This window comes from Calypte anna, chromosome 1 (assembly GCF_003957555.1).
Source record: "Calypte anna isolate BGI_N300 chromosome 1, bCalAnn1_v1.p, whole genome shotgun sequence".
NCBI classification, from domain to species: Eukaryota; Metazoa; Chordata; class Aves; order Apodiformes; family Trochilidae; genus Calypte; species Calypte anna.
In genome coordinates this window covers 172,329,244-172,341,584 of record NC_044244.1, presented here as the reverse complement: position 1 = coordinate 172,341,584, position 12,341 = coordinate 172,329,244, and the positions used below count along the sequence as shown (strand labels likewise).

The window sequence follows — 12,341 nt, the reverse complement described above, 5'->3', positions numbered from 1 at the left end:
ATTACATTCAGGCTTGGTCTTTATTTAAATTCAGCAGCCTGTAGGGTTCAGTGAATGATTTGTCAGTCACCTCCTTGATCAATACAAGGTCAAAAGTCTTAGGAAAATGGTTCCCTGTGAACATCTGCTGCTTTAGTAGTGCTACACTACAAATCTGTCATGTTTTTCTCCTGGTGATACTTTTTAATTTTGTTTTTAAAGAAATATATTTTTTGTCTTAGTTGGAAATGATGCAGAAAGTTCAGTATTTGTAGCAGGTTAGAGAGGTTGAGTTTCATCAGTGTATGCTGGAAAAAGTGGTGATGTGGTGGTTTGCACTGATGAGCTGTATTTCATGTCTTGACCTTTTGAGACTTGTAATTACATTTATTCCTGTGGTGGATATGCTTCATGAGCAAAAGCAGAGATTGCCTAAACTGAATGGTGATTTGATGTGGGGGAGGGTGAAGGTTCCAAGGCTAATTTTCTTTTCCTGAGTTGCACCAAATTAAAGAATAGGTAACAGAGTATATATACACAGGAATCAAGAGAGCTGAAGTGGATCTGAAGAAAAAAACCAAAAGAATCCACCTAATTTGCCATATCCTAGCAATGACCAGCAGAGAAAGCACAAGCCTTATGTTCTGCAAGCTTTTCTACCTAGCAGCCATGTACTCTGTTGAAACATGAAGTACTCTTGATCAATATGAAATGAGGCATGGTCTTACAGATTGAGCAAAAAATCATCATCAGTGCAGAATCAGTTACATGATACCATTCCTGATTGATGTTTGTCTGATCTGCTCTTAGAAGAAAAGCCCAGAAACAGAGAGCCCATGGTCTTCTCTGGAAATGCATTGCTGCTTTATTGTTTTCCTACTAGCTGATGTAGTTCTCCTTTTGCTGCTGGTTAAGCTCATTCATTCTCATCTTATTCCAGGTGGAGCTAGAGAACAATGTGTTATATTCATGCCTTTGGCAACATTTTTTGATTTTATGGCAAATTTGAAACTAGACCAGGCAGTCCCCTTTCAAATGTCTTTAGATTGTATTAAAGATATGCTGAATATATCAGTCTGGTATGACACTATCAGCTAGCTCACCTCTGCAAGCAATACAGTGGGAATACACTCCTTTTTAACATATCTCTGTTTGTAAATTAGAAAACATATCTTGTATCTTATCCAGTGCTTAATGCTGATTTACCTACTAAGTATATGTATATATCTCACATGAGTGCTGTGAAGAGTTGGATGTGAAAATAGTTTATCTAGACTATTTTCCAGATACCTACCAACAATATTTTTAGGAATCCTGATTGGTGTGTAAGAATTAACTGAATTTTGTGTATTTATTTACAGCATATAAGCTCTTTTAAAAAAATTTTTAAAAACATTATTCTCAAGTTTAGTAAGTTGTTTGGAAAGTTTTGAATCATATCAGTGCAGTTAATATTCTCTGTTGCTTAACTGTGGATTTAGCCTTTATCATTTTGCCTACTTATTTTTAGAGCAGAATGTATTACATGGCAGAGCTGCAGCCTAGCAGGTTAGCTGTCTTTTAGATTGGGGTTACCTTCCATGTTTAAGTCCAGTCTTCTGCTGCCAGACATGATTTGCATGATGACTTTGATAAACTCATAAACTGCTCAACATATAAGTAGTTAATTATTTCTGCATTTTGGTGTGTTGCTGTTCCTGGAACATTTACCTAGATTGTTTGTTCTTTCCAGTAAAAGCCTTTCCTTAATTTCCAACTTATTTCTTGGATAGAAATCATCTTTTCTCATCCTTTGTCACAAGAGTTCCCTTCATCTCCTCTCATAAATGAGGTTCTTCATTCCTATGATCTTGTCTAATGGGAGTCTGTTACTCTTGAACACAGATGATCAGGACTGTGATCTGATTTTGAGATGAGGTCTCACTAAAGCCGTCTGTAGTATTACTGCTATATTCCTGTATCCTGGGAACGTTAATCAATTCACTGATTTTTGTTGGCTTCCTATTTTTTAATTAAGGAGAGAATGTTATATTTACTTATGCTGTATTTACTGATTACCTTCCCACGGTATTTCACTTTCTCTTTAATAAAGATGTGTTTGACATACAAAATGTAGAATTAAAACACTTTTTCTGGGCATTTACAAATGAATTTTTCTACCTGGTACTTATTCTTAAGGAATAGTTCCTGACAATGACTTGTGTGTAGATACTTTGTTATATAGTCTTGCATATTTTCCTTCCACAAAAACCACTACAGAAACAGGATTTTTCCCATTGCTGCTGGAACACATTTATAGATGCCTTTTAAAGATGGCTGTTATTTTTTTATAAGTTAGAAATACTCCATCTTTTTGAGGCTGTAAAAATGTGTTGAATCCTCAGAACCACAAATGGAAAGTCATTTCAGAACGTGCTGCTGCATCTCATCCTAGGCAAAGGAAGCTAGTAGATTTTTTTTGTGTTGTACTTTGTGGCAAGATAAAATTAAGCTTTGGAAAAGCCTGTTTCTTCTCCACCTCATTTTTTGAGCTGTCTAGGTGATAATCCCAACAAACAATGCACATTTGTCTTTGGTTCAAGGGAAAAGTGCATGAAGTGCATAGTTTTCCTGGCCTTTTGAGTTCTCTTGCAAAAGAATTCTGTCTCCCTGGTAACGATTAAAACTGGGGAAATCGCTCTTTGTTGAAGTCTTGTCCCCCACCCAAGCTCAAAAGTCTACCAGCACTTGGCACTTTCTGCTTTGCATTGAAGCAGTGTTCCCATGATCTGTTAGTTTTGTTCCTTTTATGCAGGGATAACTTCAGTGTTATCCCAAAGCTTTTTTTTTTTTTAACCAAAATTAGATGTTTCCTCTGCTGTAATTCACATGCTTAGCACACAATTTCAAAAAGCCCATGTTTACAGAAAGAGCAGTGGGTCTTGAAATGTGCCAAGCATCTGCACAGGTACTGGTTGCTTTGGGTTTTATGTAGGATGACCCTACTCTAGCTTTTGTTGTTGCCTGCAGTGTGTTTTGCATAGCACTTACTGCAGTGAAATAATTATAGCAAACTTAATTGATATTTTAATCCAATTTCCTGTTTCAATAGGATTGATTAATTTCTAGTTAAATAGCTTTTAGCTTATGTTTGAGGAAATATACATATATTTTAAATTAAATGCCTATGCAAATGTATTGGTCTTATTAATACTGTGTAGTGCCAGGTAGCAGTCAAGACTACATAGCACTTAACGTTTTTGTTCCACATCCATCATTTAGGATATAGTATCCGCAGTGATGGCTAACCTGGATTTTGAAACAAAGGAGCTTGTTGAAATCCCACGGCCTTTGTGAAGAGCCCCAGGGAAAGAGCTCTATCAACATTCAGAGTTGTGCTTTTATTTAGGCTTAGGTTAGGTGTTGCTCCCTGATTCCGGATCATTATCTTGGGAGAGATAGATGAAACATTGCTGCCACCTTGAGGTTATTGCTTTGCCTTCACATTGTGAAACTTTAAGCTTGCCAGTAGTTAAATGTGATTTACTTGGGAGTGTGCGGCGTGAGTCAGTGAGCAATTATGGCAAGTGTGAGCCAAAGACAGGCAGAGATGGGAATGGCTTTAAGCATGATGTTTGATTGAACCCTTTTTTCTGTAGCAGCAAAAAAGTGATGGGGGGGGCCTTGGGCAGAGTGAGGACTTGCAGCTGGAGAGATCCTCTGCAAGATCTTCTGCCATTGTTCATTTTTACAACCCTGGGAGTGAAGGGATACAGAATTCCAGCTTGGACTAAAGAGCATGCTGTTTGTACCATTTGTGACTCTGGCCCTTGTTCTTGGAATGTCTGCAGCCCTAATTCCAAGAAATCTGCAAAGCAAGCTGAAAAAAACCCGGTTATTCCTGGTATGTTGCACTTCCTAAAATCAGACTTCCCTTTACCTCTGGTTTGGTGAAATTTTGCATTCAAAAAAATCTGAAGAACAGGAGATGATAGTAAATGGAAATCTTCTGTAAAAACACTTAAAACTTTCAACAAGACAAGAGGGCATGGTCTTAAGTTGTGTCAGGGGAAATTTAGGTTAGATATTAGAAAGAATTTCTTTACGGAGAGAGTGATCAAGCATTGGAATGGGCTGCCCAGGGAAGTAGTGGATTCTCCATCCCTGGAGATATTTAAAAAGAGACTGGATGTGGCACTCAGTGCCATGGTCTAGCAACCGCAATGGTGGTAAAAGGGTTGGACTCGATGATCTCTGAGGTCCCTTCCAACCCAGCCAATTCTATGATTCTATGATTCTATGAAAAGTTTATGTGCTCTGGAGATTCACACATTCAAAGAACAGATAAGTTTCTCGACATCCCTACTACGCCTGTGATCTTGTTTCAGTTGAAACTAAAGGTCTTACATTTGGTTTCTGCAGTCTCCTTGCTACCTTTCTTCATTTCCCTAAAGATAGGGATAATCCAGTGTAAGTCTTTTTGGCTTTGTGGTCTCATATTAAATTGAGGTTTCCAACAAAAGAGGAGAGACTTGGAGCAACTATTAAATGAAATTAATTTGCCCACATCCACATGATGGTTTCAACCACATCCAGTGATGGTGAAGTTGATAAATTAGATTTTGTCAGCACCATTGTGTGGAAAAGGAAGGAACACACTGTTGAATGCACCATCGTTTGGTGCATTTGAAATTTTTAAGTATTCTTCCCTGATTTTCAATTTGAGTAGTTATGGTTTTTTAATTATTGTAATTACTACTTTGTTCCCTGGTGTGATTAATTTCATGATAGTATAAAGAGTTCCTGGCACAGTGGAAAGGGCAGTAGAGGGCAGCATGGCTCAACCATCTTAGCAGTGGTGGAATCTATTACTACAGAACAGACCTGATTCATCTTTCAGCTGTGTTGTGAGAATGATGTAGTTACCATGAGAAGATCTCTGACAAGTCAAATATTTAATTAAGAAATACTCTTTTTTATTACACTGCTGTCTGTTAGTTCTTGGGAGCATGGTTTGTATGTATATTTTCTGAACCCTCTCTTTTTAGATTTAGGTGATCTAGATTTAGATGAACTGCTATCAGATTGATTGAAAGTGATTTGTCATGGATGCATCTACTGTCATTGCTGGTTCAGTTGGCCAGAATTATTCTCCATCACTCTCATTCCTTCCCTGAGGAAGATTCAGCTTCATGAACATTCTGAATTTGCAATTGTAGAGTTAAGTTGGAGAAAACCAAATAGACAGGTGGATTTTGAAGCCTTGGAAAACTGTCAGTGTGTAAAGTCCAAACAGCCACATCTGCCTAGGACCCTGGCTGACATGTCAGTTAAAGATGTGCTATTAAATCAGATGAGTTTTTTTGGTTTTCTTATTATTTAGGTGTGACTTAAAAGTACTGGGTTGGTTTCCCCTTTGATTTTAATCAATTTTACTGTAAAAACACTGTTGGATTTTATATCCCTTTCATTCTCACTGTTCACTATGCTAGAGTAGTGGTGACTGTGAAACATTTCACCTGATCTCTAAAGTAGTTTGTGGAACTGCAGATGGGAAGGCCATTCATGTCTACAGAGAGAACCCAGTTTTCTGTGCTTCTTCAGCTGACTACAGTCTAGATTCTATTTAGAGAGTAGAGAAGTGGTAAATAAGTGAATGCATACTTTTCAAGCTTTGATCTTGCAATGAAATTTAATTATGGCAGTCAGAAGTGTATTGCCTGCCTTACCACCCTGTAAAAACAGTGTATTTGTCTTGCAGTAATCACTTTGGCAGATGAAATGGTCTTAAAGTAATTGAGCCTTGTTCTACAAATAACTAAGTAGTGTCTTCTCAATGTCCTAAAAAAGTCTATTTCCTGGAATACTGCATGCTCAAACCACAATTTGAGCATTTTCCCATTGCTACAGGAATTCCAGTCCCTTCCTGTGGAATATAACTATTCATTAGGGTCCTTTTGTGGTCGTAAGGTGTGTGATAAAACTTGTGCAAAAAGATGCTGCCCAAGAGATGGTGGTGTTTTGGGTTGTTTTTTTTTTTTTTTGCATATTACCTCCCTGCTGTGTTTATTTTGAGGAGGATAATCAACAAGAGAATTAGGCAATAAATTGTTTGTTTGTTTGTTTGTTTTTAAAATTAGTAAACTTGTATCCCAAATGTGTGTTGTTAAAAAGAATCTTTTCCACACAAAAAAAGTGGATTAATCTGGTGACCATTTTCTCATTTTGGGTGGTACAGCTTGTTGTGTCTCTCTGAAAACATGAGCTGAAGCCCCATTCTTTCCTTGATGGGTTGGAAAGGAAATAACTGCAAGCACTACAACTGCACAAATTATCTGGATTTGATAACTTTAAAAAAATATTCTTTTAACTACTATATTAAAAGAACTTGCTAGTTTTTAAATGTGCTAACTTACCTTTGCATTGTCTATACATAGAAATCTATGTAAGCATAGTAAAAATTGTATGTGATGATGCAACTCAAGTGTTTAATATAATATTAGGTGTATTACTAGAATTTAATAACACTGATTTCTAATGCTAACATTTGCAGAAGTATGAATATGCAAAATAAGTCTGAGAAACATAAGAGGTAATGTCTTCTTCATTTTGTTTTATCTCAGTCAGAGACTAGAAATGAAAGCACAAGTTGCAGATGCGTTCATAGCAAAATTCCAGCTGACACCAGATGAAATGAACCTCCTTCGAGGAACAAAAGATGAGCCAATTACTGAGGTAACTCAATGATCATTAAAGCTTTGCCCTGAACTAAAATGTAGAAGTGTCCTAGCTGAATTGTACATGAGATCTTCTTATTAGTGAGTAATGTAATTCTTTATGGATGAATGTACCTTTTAACAGGAAGATGAATTTCTGATGAGTTGGAAATGTGTGATGAAAGATTCAAGTAACAAGAAAGAAAATCAGAATTGAATTCTAGTTTGTATAATGAGTTTAAGGGGCAAATGAGCTATCATGTGGTTCTACACTTCAAAAAGACCTTTATAAAGCCTTAATTTTCAGTGCTGATTTTTTTAAAGTGTCATCACACTCAAATTAAGCAAACGAGAAATTTGCAGTTCTTTAATAATGCATAGTACTACCCCTGTGCATGTGTGTGTGTGTGTGTGCATTTTGCATATGCATGTATATAGTATTCAGTGACTTGAAACAATATAATCTGACTCTCATTCATTATTATTTGGTGGTGATTCACTTTTAGGCACCTTCCAAAACAAATTTTGGAATTATGCTTATGGTTTGGATAAGAAGGCATATTGTTCTCAAGTAAAAGCACACTGAATAATGAGACAATTGAATGCACTTAGTAGATGTTTATTATTGTAGTTGCATAGAAACCTCCACTTAAATGTGGACTACCTGCTGAGAAATACTATCTTATTTCAACAGGCATCCTGTTTGCAGTTAAAGCATTATTAAAGACATGGAACAGATAACCATAAACAGTGCTAATGAAAGCATAAACGAAATGTGTTAAATGATTGTGCACTTGGCTAATTGCTATATGCTTTTGTACTATTACCATTAAAGAACATTCAGGTTTCTAAAAAGCACATGTTACAGAGAACAATGAAGGCAATGCTGTGCCATTTATAGTGCTTTTTTTTTTCAGCAGAACAAGGATTAATCTATTTGATAAGAGTTGTGGTGAATGGAGTTATATTCAGTTGGTGGCTGGTCACAAGTGGTGTTCCCCAGGGCTCCCTACTGGGCCAGTTCTCTTTAATATCTTAATCAGTGATCTGGACAAGGAGTCTTGGTGCACCCTCAGTAGGTTTGTGGATACCAAGTGTTGATCTGCCTGATGGTAGGAAGACTTTGCAGAATGATCTGAACAGTCTGGATAGATGGGCCAAGGCCAGTGAAATGGGATTTAGTAAGGCCAAGTGCTGAGTCCTGCACTTGGGTCACAACCACCCCATGAAGGGCTGCAGGCTTGGGGAAGCTGCCCAGAGGAAAAGAACCTGGGGGTGCTGGTTGACACCTGGCTGAGTATGAGCCAGCAGTTGCCCAGGTGGCTAAGAAGGCCAACAGCATCCTGGCTTGTATCAAGAATAGCGTGGCCAGCAGGAGAAGGGAAGTGATCGTCCTCCTGCACTGGTGAGGCTGCACCTTGAGTACTGTGTTCAGTTTTGAGCCCCTCACTACAAGAAGGACGTGGAGCTACTGGAGGGTGTCTTAAGGGTGATGAAGCTGGCAGAAGGCTGAGGGAACTGGGGTTATTCAGTCTGGAGGAGATTCAGGGTAGACCTTCTGACTCTCTAAAACTACCTGAGAAAAGGTTTTAGTGAGCTGGATGTTGGTCTCTTCTCCCAAGTAGCTAGCACGTGGACAAAAGGAAAATGGTCTCAATTTGTGCCAGGGGAGATTTAGATTGGATGTTAGGAAAAATTTCTCATTATTAAGGGTTGTCAAGCATTGGAACAAGCTGCCCAAGGAAGTGGTGGAGTCACCATCACTGGAGGTATTTAAAAGACATGTAGATGTATGTGGTCCTAAGGCTATTCAGGTGGATTGAAGGGTGAGAATGTGGAACTGGTATTTTCAGAGCAGCAGTTGGAACTCAGACCTGCAAGGAACAGAAATACAGATTATTGAAATGGGGAGTACAGATTGCTCAGAATGCTAGAGGTTTGAATGAGAAGTTAGTGGTTTTAAACACTGCTTTTTTTTTCCTTTTTAAGTTTGTTTTGTTTTGTTTTTAGGATTTTTTCAAGGCTTTAGGAAGAGTAAAGCAAATTCATGATGATGTCAAGATTCTCCTCCGGACAAATCAGCAGAGGGCAGGGTGAGTGTTACTTAAAATAGTGCAAAAATAACTATGTGATAGTTAAAAGGAGAAGTTACAGGAAAGTTCTGTTCTTTACTTCATATGACATACAGAGTATTTCACATCAAAACAGAGAGTAGAAGTATATTTCAAATTTTCAAAATATTCATAGTGGTATATCTTATTTAATGTGTATATGCCTTTGCTAGTACTACCTAAAATAGTATTTACAAATAAAATCTTTTTGTCTTGTAGCTTGGAAATTATGGAACAGATGGCTTTACTGCAGGAGACATCTTATGAACGGCTTTACAGATGGACTCAAAGTAGGGCTAAGAATGTTTTTATGTTTATGAATATCATTATGATGATTCCTTTAATTCCCTGATATGAACTTGGCAAAAACCCTTTCCAATATTCCTTACTAAGGCTTTGGGTTTCTTTCTTAGTGAAAGGTTTGTCCAAAAGCAAGCTTCTGTGAATGGAATGGTCGATTGAAATTCTCTCCTGTTTTGGATCTGTGTCATCTCTGTAAAACTATAATAATTATTGTATTGTTATGTATTGTCAAATGGTTTTCCACAGAGAACAGCAGCTACAGCTTCATGGCCTAAGGGAAGTGTTAAGTGCATTGCATTTTATTTTCTTGCAGGTCTCAGGGAAGTTCTTGTTTCTGTCAATCTAGTAGTAAGATCTGGTTTAGTGTGAAGAGTGGCTTATTACCTGAAAATAAGGCTTTTTTTCTTTTTCAGAATGCTCTTCTGAATAATAATAATAGGTGATTAGTTTTCCACGTATGTGCTCTGGATCTAAGTGTCAGCATTCAGTGTAGCATCTTGATAATATAGAATGTTGATGCTCTTGTACTAATGTTCTCCTAAGACATTGACAGAAAGATATGGAAAAAAAAAGCTGCTGCAATATGATCTGTTGTTCATTAACTATTCTTCAGTGGATGATGAAGCCTCAAATAATAGTTGTGTTTCCACTCTCATCAAGCACTCAGTGTTCATATGATTTCCACATTCTTGCACAGAATAGACAAGATTACATTGTTAATAGAACTGAAATAATGAAAAAAAACAACCCAAACAAACACCAGAAAACCCTTAAAAATAAACCCACAAATTACTCAAGTAATTGCTTCCTTTTTTCTGAGTAGTTTACCTGAAACATGGTGAAGTTATAAAGGAAAGTGGCAGAATGTGGCTTTCATGCTCATACATGGGTGCAACCAGATACTAAGCTTCCTTTAATTTTTAATATTGATGAGATTTGTGATGGACATTTAATTTAATTACATATAATTTGACATTCAATTAGTTAATTGAGGGAATTACTTTAACACAAACTAGACCAAGTAACTAAACAAACTGTGAATTTCCATTGCTCTTCAGTTCGAGAAGGCTTCAGTCCAAAACCAAAAACGTTTGAATTTTTGGCTCACATTCTTGTTTAACAGCTTGTTATAAAAGGTATTACACTGGAAAGAATCCATTTTAATCTTCTGGTATTTTATAGATGAATGTAGGGCTTTGACGCAAGAGTCGTGTGACATTTCTCCTGTTCTCGCTCAAGCCATGGAAGCCTTACAAGATAGACCTGTCCTGTATAAGTAAGTAAATGTTTGTAGTAATCTAGAACAGAAATTAGTATTTCCAGCCTATGAGATTTAAAGATTGGCATGAATTACTGTGCCAGAAGTGATAGCAATTTAGTCTTTAATCAGATTTTTTTTTTTAAATAGATTTCATCTTCTTAAAATTTTAGAAGTATTTTTGACATAATTATGGTACAGTAAATGTCACTGGACTTTTTCCAGCTTACTGGTTTCTAATTGAAGTAAAATGTCAGACTGTTTTTATTTTAATCTAAACGAATTGTGAATTTCTACTGCTCTTGTGAGATTTTTCTGAAGAAGAAAAAACACTGTCCAAAGCATGTGATTGTCTCATTTAAATTCCCACAATAGAAATTGATATGGCTAATTATCTCTTACTGAAGTGCTCCTGGTAATAAGAAAGTCTTCAATTATACGCTGTACAGTAATCTGTTAAGAACAATCTATTACAAATGGACTTCTAAAGCACAGGAGTATTTTTATAAATATATATGTATCATATATGCTACTCGTTAGTTCTTCTTCAGAATTTGCTGAAGGGACTTAACATAAATGAAATGGTAGTGGCTAGAGACGACTTAACCACAAGGTGGCACTGTAAGAACTGTTTTAATTTGATCGACCATACCTGAGGAGGTGGTGGTACTTTTCTTTTTAGTTTTTGGCTTGGATATTGGTTTTTTTGCTTGTTTGTCTCATGACATTTTGCAACTATGGCAAATTACTTTTAGCTGCAGGTATCCAGGGCAGCAGAGTACTAGGCTGTCTTTCAAAAGCTGGGCTTGTCTTTAGGAGTGTCAAGTGTACAAAAGTGTGAATCTCTGTGAAGCAGCTCATGGGGAGAATGCACAGTCCAAGTGTTTCTTACATTCTGTCCTCCAGGCCTTCTTTTACAACTGAAAAGGATCAGATACCACTGTGCTCACAACATTTTATAAGATTGTTTTCAGATACAGTTGTGTTCTGCAATAAATATTTTGTTATTTTACCATCAAATGTTATAAAACAATTGCTTTCCTTTCCTAACATTTATGGGGAAAGTAAACCACACCTTACATATAAACCCACAGTTGGCTAGTCTGAAATTAATCTGGAGAGAAACCTTTATATTTTTTCACACATCTCTCTCACAAACAGCAGTACTAGTATTATTGAAGGTACAGTTTGGTAGGTAGTTTGTTTTTTTTTCCTACCAAAAAGGCAAAAATAAACATTACTGTAGAAGATGTAACCATATATCTCTCATTATTCATGCATTATTACTTGATATAGCAGTATTGTAAAAATTGCAGTACTGAGGCTTTGCATTTTAAAACTTGAGGTTTAGTTTACTCCTTTCCATAAATTTTTGTATACCTCTAGTGTATAGCAAACTACTGAGTTCAAAATGTAAAATTTGGGTCATAGAAAAAGTAGTTCTATCTTGTTTGTTACCTATATAAGCACTGCTGTGTGAACTAAGCACTCTTCTTCCAAATCACTGCCCTTGCAGCTGATAAATAGTGTGATTTGACTGTATGAAGGGCAGTAAGATGGAGAAGGGCAAGAGTTCATAAACAAAAACAGAAATTCTTGTCTTCCTATGTTAATCAATGTCTTGGTAACTGCAAGATGACAGAAAGATTGCACCATGGATGGACTGCTGGGAACTGGAGTCAGTAGAGATCTGAAATAAAGGCTTGCTTGATTTTCACTTCCTGTTTCTAACAGAAAAATTGAGAAGTGTTTTGTAGAAAATATGGAGAGTAATAGCTCAGAGCTCTTCTTCTTCAGTCCTACACTCTTGATTTTTTTTTTTCAAAGCTTTTTCTCCGCCTCCTTCCTTTCCTCCCCAGTGATCATTCCTTTACTGGGTTTTTGAAAAATTGCAGCTGGACTGAAAGTAGTCCAAATGTTGTTTACTTCCCTTAACATGAATGCATGTAATAATGCAGCAGTAAGCACTGTGTTTCCAGTGTAAATAATAGTTAT

At 36.7% G+C, this 12,341-nt stretch overlaps 1 protein-coding gene across 2 annotated transcripts in view; it reads left to right on the top strand.

Moving 5' to 3' along the window:
- Nucleotides 1-12,341, top strand: part of COG6 (component of oligomeric golgi complex 6) — a 55,091-nt gene that overhangs the window by 8,747 nt on the left and 34,003 nt on the right. For both annotated transcript variants that reach the window (XM_030468145.1, XM_030468137.1), the window contains exons 5-8: nucleotides 6,582-6,693; nucleotides 8,685-8,767; nucleotides 9,005-9,075; nucleotides 10,271-10,364. In XM_030468145.1, the coding sequence (XP_030324005.1) occupies nucleotides 6,582-6,693; nucleotides 8,685-8,767; nucleotides 9,005-9,075; nucleotides 10,271-10,364 (360 nt within the window). The remainder of the gene's footprint in view (nucleotides 1-6,581; nucleotides 6,694-8,684; nucleotides 8,768-9,004; nucleotides 9,076-10,270; nucleotides 10,365-12,341) is intronic.